A 12,419-nucleotide genomic window follows, 5' to 3' on the forward strand; every position below is an offset into this window, starting at 1 on the left:
TCCCATGGGGATCTGGGAATGAAGTGAATTGCCTCGAAGTGTTAAAATCTGGCTGAGTTGGTTGGAGCCCACCTTGGACTAGTCTGATAAGAAGTTAGCATCTTAGGTGAGATTCTTAACGTCCATTAGACTTGCAGCACTGCAGGCTGTATTTTATATCAGCAGCCAGGTGTGGGCAGTGACACAGGGCTGGGGAGATCTCTCTTACCGGCCCAGGGATCCAAGGCATTCAGTGCAAAACCTGGCCAGCAGCCCGAGCGAGTAGGAGCCATGTGACTCTGGTGAGTTGGAGTGTGCAATTGCCTCCTGCTTCAGAGCTACCTGATCCGAATACTAAGCAGAGCGAGTGCCGGGCTGAGTGTAGGACATTGAAGACACTGCAGAGAAAGGTGCTTATTCCAGAGGCGTTACAAAACATGGAGATTAAAGACCAGGGAGCTCAAATGGAGCCGCTGCTGCCTACGGTAAGAGACAACCTGCTGTCACAGATTAACCGCGTTTGCTGCAAATCCTGTCAGGCAAGCGGTCGGCTGGCTAGATGCAGTGAACGTACTTTTGGGGTGGTGGATAGCTCCCACGACATATGGACAGGGGTCTCCTCCCATCTCGGGTGACTGAAATGCATAACGCAAAGCACATGATTTTTTTTCCCCCTTCTCAATATGGATGCACTACGGTGATGAAATGTCTCATGTTTGCTGCTGTTTGAAGAGATGGCTAGGTTTTAGCAGCAGGGACAGCTGTGTGTCTCTCTCCCAGCCCGTTTCTGCCTATCTCTGTTTCTTAGGCTGTGCAGTGGTGGCTGAAGACCCTGCAGAGAAGCCCCCCTCCCTTTTTATCATATTCCATTCATGATAAATTTCCTCCCTATGCCTCATCCCCCTGGCAGTGAGGTAAGGGGATCTGCTGCTGTTGCAGCTCTAGAGATTTAGTATCTGCAGAAACCAGGGGAAAGGAGAACAGGAGGATTGTGTGTGTGTGTGTGTGTGTGTGTGTGTGTGTGTGTGTGTGTGTATTTTGTCAATCTCTCTTAAAAGGAAATATGTCATGGTTCACCTACAAAGAAGGTATGCATTTTGGGGGGACAGGCTGACAATTCAGCTTTGAATATCTGAAAGGTTCATGAGTTGTCATTTAGAAATGTCCTGCTTATTTCTGGGTCTTAAGCCAGATCTAAATCTTGGGTAAGTAGTTGGTTTCCCTATCCTCTCCACAGTCTCTGGGTGGCTCACAGACTTTGTAGCTCTTCAGGCAACATCTTTCTCAGCCTGGAGCAGCTGATGTTGCTGTGTTCAAGGAAAAAAAGAAAAATAACAATAACAATAACAACAACAACAACAACAACAGTATTTTCTTGATGCAACAGAGATGCCAAATGCAAGCTTCCAGCTGTCTATCAGCACTATCACAGCTCAGAACAGCAGAAATCTCCTCCCTGCTCCAAACCAGGAAGAGGGGCTGCTCTCAGCTCTCTGTTACTCAGGTTGGTGACCCACCTTGCAGAATAGGGACTGAGAGCAAGCTGTCCACTTCCACGTCCATTTCTAGGCTGTGAACACATCTTTAAATCAAATGATACCTCGGGGAGTGGGCAAATTCTGGGCCACTGTATTTTTAGGGCCTTACCTCTCCTGCTGGGCTCAAAATCTGCAAAAGATGCCAGTTTGCATCCCGGAATTGGCTGTGGCTACTGAGCATGCTCAGTTCTCCTCAGGACGCTAGATTTGGGCTGGGAGGGAGCAGGAGGATGGGAAGAACGCAGGCGTCACTACCAAGAATGGAGCCTAAATAAAGGGCGGGGGCTGTGAGGGGAAAAAAGGAAACATATCAATTAGCCTGCCTGCTTAAAAGTAGAAACATTTCCCTGTGGATCAAAGTGGAGTTATTTTATAAAAATGAGAATAAAATATTTGTCTCTCTTCCCTAACTTGAATAGATATATAAATTAGGATTCTGTGGGTACTCAGAATAAAGGATGTCAAGAATGTCAGAGAGAACTATCATTCCTTGGATGAAAGGAAGGGACTATACATAGGAATTGAAGGATGGAGATTTAGGAAAGGTTAAGTTATATGGAAAAAACCCCTTTTTTTAGGGGGAAGGGGTTTGGAAGTTGGCCTAGAAAAGCACGCTGAAGTCAGTTTGATGTGGCATATGAGTTGTCACTTCTGGGAAGACTTACAGGGTTTAGGACCAAGTGAGAATTAACTGGAAGACTTTAAAAGAGGATAGCATTACTTGGTTAGATGGGCAATCAGTGTATGGCTTAAAGGAGCAGAGAAAATAAAAGTTTGGCCTGAAAACAAGGTCTATCATCAGTCTGATGGAAATTTTTGAGGAGTCAAAGGTTGCATTTTATGTGGATAATGGCCAGTACAGAATAGTTACATAGTTACATAGTTTAATGGCAAAAGAAGATCATGTTAGCAGTTGATTATATGAAAAATAAACTTGAGAGGCTAGAATGGATGCTGAATTACTGGCCTACTTTTATACTTCTATAGGATTTTCAGCTTCAATTGCTTTTATGACTTGTTTTTTAGTTTTCAAAGCAGTCATTTTAAGTAAAGCAGATTTTATTATTTTAATTTTATAAACGAGAAATTGAGGCATAGGGACTTGGAATAACTTGTCTAAGGTCACAGAGTATTGAAGCCAGCACTGGAATATAGGTCTTCTAAAACTAGTTCAGAAAGAAAAGCACTATTTTTTTTTTTTTTTACATTACACTATTAATCGGGCTTATCATAATCAGATCCTGGACTGGAGTTTTTATACTTGGAAGAGGGAGGAAGAAATAGCTTTTGACTCTGCTTTAGAAAATTAATCAGATGACTTTGCAAATAATTATGTAAATGGCAATATGGCATAATATTTAAAAACACAGTCTGGTAGGTCACAGCACTGCTATTTACATGCTTTATGATCCCGGGGAAGTGATAAGCCTCAGTTTCTTCAACTGAAAAATGGGAAGGGAATGGTACATATGTCTTGGGTTTTGAGAAGAGTGAATCACATAACTTATGTGAAATATCTGTCATTTAGTAAGTGCTCAATAAAAGTTAGCTGCTAATAGGGAGGAAAGGGAGTAAAAGTTTCCTTTTAAGCTTCCAAGGTTTACCTTCACTTTAGTGTATATAAAGTACATTTTAAGGGTGTGAGTGAAGGAGGTCCTGACATGTTTCCTTTTTTTCTCAGTCCTCCTTAGGGAGCTTTACAGATAATTTTCTTTTGCTGAACAAGGCATCATAGCATTTATTGGCCCTCATCACTCTAAGGGTTAGGACATTCAGCTCTTCTAGGCTCAGAGTATAGTCTGGCTTTGATAGCACCTGACTGATACATCTGAAGCTATGGATCAAGCCGTGTTCAGAAGATTCCTTCATTTATTAAAAGCCTACTTTTGGCCGAACATGTTCGTGGGGCTGAGAATATAGCAATGAACAAGATAGGCAAAAACCCTGTCCACATGGTGCTCACAGTCTCTAGCTAGTCTAGAGATATCGCTCAATTTAGCTTTTAGAGAAAAACTGCTATTTTCTCTTCAAATAATCATTGTCGTAAGTTGTTTGAGATGGGTAAATATGAAGACTATTTGTGATAGTAATGAGGGTGGTATCCCTTTAGTAAAGATGGAATTAATCTTTTGAAAGTATGAAGCCAGGAATTTAGGACTGCATAGGACTTCAAATTTGTCCTTGACACTGAGTGTTGAGTTTGCTTCTAGGAGTAAATTACTAGACCACGGAAGAGACTTCTAGGAGAGTAGTTTTATAACAAGTATTTCTATCTCATGCCATTTAATCTTGGGTGATATTTTAGTGGTTCCATGTTGGATCCCTTATAAAATTCTGATGTCCTAAAAGGAGCTAATTTTAAGTTGAACTTGCTTGTAAAACTGCCCTGAGGTATGGAACTAGAGAGTAAAGATCACTTTTTAAAGGTAATTTATTGGTGGAATAGAGCTCCTTTTAAAATGGTAATTCTAGATTCCCAAATGGCCCAGTTTATTGCTTTATTTGTGAAAAGAACCTTATGAAAAATCTTCTATGTTATTAAATGAGGGAAAGGGGGACTAAAATATCAAAGTAATGAAAAGAATATGTAAGTTGGCTAAGTAATATTGGTATTTATATTTTATTTAAATGGTGATTTAGATTATAGTACTAATTTAAAAAAACATACTCACATAGTAATATGTAGGAAGCAAAATGCAGTATAAGAAATCCTCATTTTCCCCTTGATGACTTGAAGTTTTACTCTACAACGGTGAGTGACTATAAAAATAAAATGTACATATGGGATGCCAAGGTTGCTAATGAGTGGTAGAATCTAAAGCCTACAAGTATTGTTTATGGTAAAAATACTGAAGGCAGATGAGGAAGTGAGATAGTCTTTGATGGAGGCTTAGAAAATATCTGGGTAAAGGTCTGGAACTCAAATAGAGTTAGTGAACATGGCCCAAAATAATCACACTTCCAATGTATCCCAATAACCTTGGGATGATGATTAATTCAGAAGTATAAATTGGGCATAGACCATAGTGCATTGCAAGATACTTCAAGTGAATGGAGAAATGTGGGTGCCACTCTCAACACTGCTTTGTAGAGAAACTCCACCCTTCCCTTCTCCTACCTCATAGGATACATGACACGTGATCATTTGGCTTTCTGTGAGGATACCACTCTCCATCTATATAGTAATATTAGTTAATTTTTATTTATTGTAGTTAAAATAAGTGTAAATTAAAGTTCTAATATATTGTTCCACTTAAAAGAGTTGTCTCAGATACTCTTTGAGGTTATGTTGCTCTTATTTAGAAAAGGGGAGTAACTAGTATTTAATGCATCTGTTTTGTGGAATCGTAAATGTTTTGGTCTGAAAAGGACTACTGAGCTCAATTGCAGGTTTTCGACTAACTCATTAATTTACTTAAATGCATGATGAAACTGAACAACCAAGAGATAAGAAGATGTATTTAAGGGTATGCTGCTTACATTAGTTAATGGCAGAGCTTGGCCTAGAGTCCAAACCTCTTTATTCTTTCCATCATTGTGTAGTCCCGCTTCTAGCATAGAGTAAAATCTGAGTGCTAAGTTAAATATGATGATGGTAATTAGACAAGTTTTATGAAGTAATAATAGGTATTGTCTCAGGCTCACTCTAAGCACACACATCTTTAGTCTTCATGATAATCCTGAAAGGTTGCTAATGTTATCCAGCCTTACAGATAAAGAAACTGAGGCTGAGGTCAAGTAAGTTACCCAGGTTCCCATAGCTAATAAGTACTGAGTTAGCATTTGAAAATATTACATCTAATTAAAAAGTGACTCTGTTCTTTTTAATTAGAGCCAATTTAAAAAAAAGGAATACCGTTATAATACGGACTTTTTCATCTACCTCTTCAAAAATGAAAGTACTATGATATAAGATGTTATAAAATGTAAGGCACTGCAGGCCACATCTTACATGATTCCACTTATATGAAAAGTTCAGAATAGGAAAATCCTTAGAGACTAAAGTAGATTAGTGGTTGCCAAGGCCTGGGGCAGAATTGGGGGAGTGATTGCTAACATCTATTGTTTTTTTGTTTGTTTGTTTTCAGTGATGGAAATATTTTGGAGTTACATAGTGGTGTGATGGTTACATAACATTGTGAATTATACTAAATTGTATACTGCAAAATGGTGAATTTTACCTAAAAAGTATTGCAAAAAAATAGGCAAGTTATTTAACCTTTATCAGTAACAGGGAAAAAGTTGAGGATCTAAACAATTCTTATATCAGTCCTATTTATATAAATCAAGAAAAGAGCAAATGAAAAATTCATGAAGATTCACAACACACACACACAAACACACACAACACCCTAGATCATGTCTACCACAAAATGTATTCTTTTTGTGAAGACAGTGCTAGTCAGGGTTTCACTGAACTATTTGCAGACCTAGAGGTCTTTGGGAATATATCCTCAAAGCTGAGTTAAGAGAGTATATAGCATATCCTATGTACGAGAGAGGAAGAGAACTATTTCACTTGGGTCAAATTGTTATTTTTTTTCTCCAGATCATTTTTCTGAACTTTCTCTTGTTATACATTAAATTTTAGCATAAGGAACATCAAAACAACTAAATTTCTAGGAAAATACTTTTTTCCCCATTATACCTCATTTTGTGTGACCAACATTTTTTAAAGGTCATTGTTGGTTTAGCCCCATACAGTATTATGTTACCGTATGGTATAATAAGTCAAAATCCAAAGGAAACAGATTAATTATCAATCATATTATACTGATTTTCAAAGTATGTTTCTTTTAAGATCTTATGATGCTTAAGGAGATTTTTTACATATCATAATAAATGCACCATATATATATATAATTTACATGTCATAAAATTCTCCTGTTGCAAGTGTACAATTCAGTGATTTTCAGTAAATTTATAGAACTGAGCAACCATCACTGCAATCCAGTTTTAGAACATTTCATTGTCCCAAAAAGCTTTCTCCAGTCCACGTATAGTCAATATACACTTTTGACCCTAGGCAATAATTAATCTACATTTTGCTGTTTCCTTTTTGTCTCTGTAAATTTGCCTTTTCTGGACATTTAGTATAAGTGGAATTGTACAATAGACAGTCTTTTGCATCTGGCTATTTTCACTTAAGTGAAACATTCTTGAGATCTATTCATATTGTAGCATTTATCAGAAGTTTGTTCCTTTTTATTGCTGGAAAGTATTACATTATATGGCTAGCAGAACTTTTGTTTATTGAGACTTTAGTCATTTGTATAGTTTCTAACTTTTGGTTCTTATATATGGTGCTATTATAAATTTTCATTTATAATTGTTTCCATGTGGGCATATATTTACACTTCTCTTGGGTAGAGTCCTATGAGTGGAATTATTGGATCATATAGTAAGTTTATATATAATGTTCAAAGAAATGGGCTCTTTTTCAGTGAGACTGTGCCATTTCGCAGGTACCAGCTCTACCATAATAGAAGGGTTTAGGTTTCTCCACATTTTTGCCAACACTTGATACTGTCTTTTTGAATGGTATGCTGTTGTGATTTTGATTTGCAATCTCATAATGACTTATTTTCTTAGTTCATTTGTGTTACTATAACAAAATATCATAGACTGGATGGCTTATTAACAACAAAAATTTATTTTGTGCATCTTTGGAAGCTGGGAAGTACAAAATCAATGAGTGGTATGTTTGGTATCTGATGAGAGCCCATTTCCGGTTAATAGATAGCCATCTTTCAGCTATGTTCTCAGATGGCAGATGGAAAGGGGAGCTACCTGGGGCCCTCTTTTACAAAAGCCCCAATAATTTCCCAAAGACGACTCCTCCTCCTCCTCCTCCTCCTCCTCCTCTTCTTCTTCTTCTTCTTCTTCTTCTTCTTCTTCTTCTTCTTCAAGTTTGTTTATTTATTTTGAGAGAGAGTGAGAGAGAGCTTGTGCATGTGTGAGTCAGGGAGGGACAGAGAGAGAGGGAGAAAGAGAATTCCAAGGGGGCTTCACACTGTCAGTGAGGAGCCCAGTGCTGGGCTTGATCTCACAGACTGTGAGATCATGACCTGAGCCTATCCAAGGAGTCGGCCACTTAACCAGCTGAGACACCCAGGTGCCCCAGAAAGGCCCCATCTTCTAATACCATCACTTTGGGGGTTAGGTTTCAATCTACTAATTTGGAGTATGTGTTTGGGGAAACACATTTGGTCTATAGCACTAATGATGTTGGACATCTTTTTATGTGCTTATTAGCCATGTGTATATATTCTTTTACGAAATGTTGATTAAAATATTTTGTCCATTTTCAAATTGATATTTGTTGTCTTGTAAGAGTTTTATGTATATATAGTACATATATTGGATATAACTTTTTTGTCAGAAATATGATTTGCAAATATTTTCTGTCTGGCCTTAACTTTCTTGATGACTTTTGGAATACAGAAGTTTTTAATTTTGACAAAGTGCAATTTATCAATTTTTTCTTTTATCAATTGTGCTTTTGGTGTTGAATCTAAGAACTCTGCCTAAACCAAGCTCATGAAGAGTTTTCTTCGTATGTTTTTTCCTAGGAGTTTTATAGTTTTGGTTCTTACATGTAGATCAATGATCTATTTTGAGTTAATTTTTGTGTATGGTGTGAGTAAGAGTCTAAATTCTTTGCATATAGATATCTAATTGCTCAAGCACCATTTGTGAAAAAGGCCACCTTTTTTTCCATTGGATTTTCTTGGCAGCTTTGTTGAAAGTAAATTGATTATCAATAGAAGGTCACTTTTTCTGGGCTCTAAGTTCTGTTCTGTTAATCTATGTGTGTTTCTTTACCCTAATACTACATTGTCTTATTATTGAGACTTTATAGTAAAATTTGGTATCAAGTATTATAAGTCCTTCCACTTTATTCTTTTTCTAAATTGTTTTGGCTATTTTAGGTCCTTTGAATTTTAGGATCTACTTATTGATTTCTACAAAAACCCTGAAAAAATTTTGATAGGGATTGTTTTAAATTTACAGATCAATTTGGGTAGAATTGCCATCTTGGCAATACTGAGTCTTCCAAAACATGTACGTGGACTGTCTCTTGACGTATTTAGATCTTTAATTTCTTATGGCAATGTTTTGTAGTTTGTTTTTTTTTTTTTTTTTAGTGAGGACTTCTATGTATACAAAATGACACAAAAATTTCTGGATGCCATGTATATATGCGTTCCTATGTTAAACTTAGGCCATTTTCAAAGAGTTTAGGACTCCAGAAGTCTTCCAAGAAAATGGAAATAGAGATTAATCTACAGACTTAGTGGGGGTAGAGTGAGAATGTATTACAGCCAAGGACTTGGTATGGTTTTGATCTAATGATGAAGTCCTCATAAGAGTATCATCAATACTTGATCATTTATCATGAAAATTATGCTCTAAGGATTTAATAAGCAAGTATTTTTTAGAAGAATTTTCCCGTTGCATATTGAATGTGTTAGGTTGCTGGAGTGCCTCCAACATTTATTTTTACCTATGCTTATTCTTGCTTATTCTGAGAAACCAAAATTATTTAGAGAAGGCAATTGCTTCCTAATGACTTTTTTTTGACTAATGAGGCTTTGATATCAAAGGTGATAACCTAGTCACATTCCAGAAAGCAGGTGCCATAAAAAGTAGTTAGGTATATAATAACTACTGGAAGGAATCAAAACATAGCTCTGCTTATGAAGCACATTTCAGTTTTGTTAGATTCACTCTGCTCCTTTCATAAATACAGAGGTGATTTCCTGTTGATATTTAAGCTGCTTTTGGAATAAGCCTATCAAAAGTCTTCTGATTTGTTCAGAAACAAGACTGTGGTAATAAAATGGAAAAACATGCAGACATCAGGACCTAGACCTAATGTATAATTGGTTAGTTAAGTGTATATAATGTACTTTGTGTTTTATTAATGAATAATGTTGTGATATAAATACCTATAAAAACTGATATTATATAATTTTACAGAGCATTTCTAGGAGATATTATTATTATTATTTACAAATAAAGGGATTATTATTGAAACTTCACACTCAAGAAGCACCTGTATCAGAATCATCAGGAGGGCTCATTAAAAATGCAGGTTCTGGGCCTTGCTACTCAAGTATGAAGAATATCAAGGGGATGGAGCCAATAAACAAGCAATATAAAGAACTCTCTAGGTGATTCTCATGTACACTAAAGTTTGAGAATATTTACCTTAAAAAATTAACTGAAAAATTATAGTATGTCTGAGTTATTTTAGCTGTGGGAATGCTAGAAGACCAAATCTTGCAAAAAAAAAAATGGGGATATTTTTTATAGATCATAATGGATTACAAAATTGCTGAGTGCTCATTTTACTCATTTAGCATTGATTACATATTACATATCACTTTGTAATTTATATGTGTATATAAAATTATTTTTACTCATATATAAATACACATAGATATGACTTGTTTCCTTGATTAGAGTGCTAGATTCTTAAAAGCAGAGTCTATTGTTTCACAGAATTTTGTACTGCTTTCTAACAGAGCTAAGTGCATGCAAGTCCTTCTTAAACATATCATGGGTAATACATTAAGCAGCAACACTAGTCGACCTCAGTTGTCAAGAGCTTAAACTTTAGAGTCAGACAGTTCTAACTGTTCCAATTAAGTATGTATGCCAGCTTTGGCAAGTTTCCCAGCTGTTCAAAGCCTCACTCCTCTTATCTATAAAGTAAGAATGATGACAATAATAGTAACATCTACCTTGCAGGCTTGTGAGAATCAATTATGTATATAATTATGTACATACCTTTATATATGAGTTATAGTGTTTGGAGTAATTACTCAAAAATTATAGCTATCATTGTTGTTATTACTATTGGCATAATATTTCTCTTTGATTGAAAATAGTTTCACCAAAGATTTTTATACCCAATATGCATAATTAATTTGATAATGAATTATTGATTTAATAATTCTTATCTAATAACTTGATTTATCCATTTGACAGTAATAAGATGCAAGCCAATAATATATCTGGTAAATATAATACGTTCATTTTTCCTAATTATAAAATTAATACTTATTTTTTAGCATAGTTTAGAAGCATAGAAAAGGACATATAAAAGAAAACATTCATTTTGTTATTTTTTGGCTTTTTATTTTGAGATAATTTTGCACTTAACACAGTAATTGCAAAAATAGTACAAAGAGTTCCCATATACCTTTCATTTGCTTTGCCATAATATTAACATCTTACATAATTAGAGTTAACAATCAAAACTAGGAAATGAACATTAGTACAATTCTATTAAATAAACCACAGTATTTACTAGGGTATCATATGTCATTTTTCTGTTACAGGATCCCATTTTGTGTTTAGATATCACTTCTTTTTCTTTTATTTATTTTTTTAAGTTTGTTTATTTATTTTTAGAAAGAGAGCATGAGCAGGGGAAGGCAGAGAGACAGGGAGAGGAAGAATCCCAAGCAGGCTCCACGCTGTCAGTGCAGAGCCTGCTGTGGGGTTCAAACCCATAAACTGTGAGATCATGACCTGAGCTGAAATTGAGTCTGATGCTTAACTGATTGAGCTACCCAGGTGTCTCAATGTCTTTTTAATCATCTCCATTTTGTGAGTTATTCAGTCTTCCCCTATCTTTCATGACCTTGACACTCTTGAAGTGTACAGGGCATTTTTTTTTTTTTTGTAGATTATCTCTCCATTTGTGTTTCCAAGCTTCTCAATGAGATTGAGGTTATGCATTTATTGTCAAGAATACCACTGAAGTGACATTTCCTTCTCAGTGAGTTATATCAGGGGATAGATGATGTCATTTCTGGGTATGTTAACCTTGATTATGGAGGTGTCTGCTAGGTTTTCTACCTGTAAAATTAAAAATTTCCCCTTTGTAGTAATGAATATCTTGGAGGAGATACTCGAAACTATAGCAAATATCCTATTTTTCCTCAATCGTTTGCCCACAAATTTTAGCATTCATCAGTTACTATTTCCTGTTTATTATTTATTTATTACTGTGGTATTTGCCTAATGGTGATTTTCTGTTTCTTTCATTCTTTCTGCATTCAGAAATTAGGATTTTTCTATAGGGAAGAGCTGTCACTTCTCTTCCATTTATTTATTCAATTGCCTATTTCAGTATGGACTCAGAGATATTTATTTTACTCTATGGGCCATATCCCAGCACTCTCAATTCCAGTTTTATTGTTCATATGGTTTAATTTTTGGATATTAGGAGCTCTTTCAACTGGTTCTCATCCTTTCAACATGCTTTCATTTGTTTTTGAGCACTTCCTTAGTATCTGACCCCACAAGATTTTCCAGGGTCATCTTGTATTTTCTCTGCCTCAGCCCTGGGATGGGTCATTTCTTTAAGGAACTACTAGGCTAATTTTTGAGGCATTTATAAATATTGTCAAAATTCTTTCCAGAATGATTGTATAACTAGGTTAGATTTTCACTAGAAGCCTCACAGGTATTTTTAAAATGTTGGCAGTTGGAAACATTTTGCTAACACTTTCTTCTGTATTCCATTTCCAACTTTGCTATAGGTAGTGTTTCTCTATGAAGTGGGGTGTTTTTTTTTTTTTTTTTTTTAAATCACAGTTCAGAAGAATGTCGAATGATTTGGAAAATTATCAAATTATTACCAAAATGCTGCTTGTGGTTACTAGCCTATCTTTTTTATATTTATGCATGGCTTCTTTATACAGTGAAGATATGAACCTCTGGCCCCATCATTACAGACCCATACTAGATACCTTTTTGGCCGTGAAAATTTTCAGTCATCTTCAAATGCATGAAATCGTTCCTCTTCAAAAACCACAGACATTCTTTAAATGTTTTTTTTTTAAGAATGAAGTTTGGAGAGGTCCAATCCACAAGGTGTTGCAA

At 35.7% G+C, this 12,419-nt stretch overlaps 1 protein-coding gene across 1 annotated transcript in view; it reads left to right on the forward strand.

Annotated features, from left to right (window-relative positions):
- The first annotated feature begins 259 nt into the window (after positions 1 to 259).
- Positions 260 to 12,419, forward strand: part of SLC4A10 (solute carrier family 4 member 10) — a 295,709-nt gene continuing 283,549 nt past the window's right edge. The window contains exon 1 of the mRNA XM_030325195.1: positions 260 to 464. Within this exon, the coding sequence (XP_030181055.1) occupies positions 417 to 464 (48 nt within the window). The 5' untranslated portion in view covers positions 260 to 416. The remainder of the gene's footprint in view (positions 465 to 12,419) is intronic.

The sequence above is a fragment of the Lynx canadensis genome, chromosome C1, assembly GCF_007474595.2.
Source record: "Lynx canadensis isolate LIC74 chromosome C1, mLynCan4.pri.v2, whole genome shotgun sequence".
Classification (NCBI taxonomy): Eukaryota; Metazoa; Chordata; class Mammalia; order Carnivora; family Felidae; genus Lynx; species Lynx canadensis.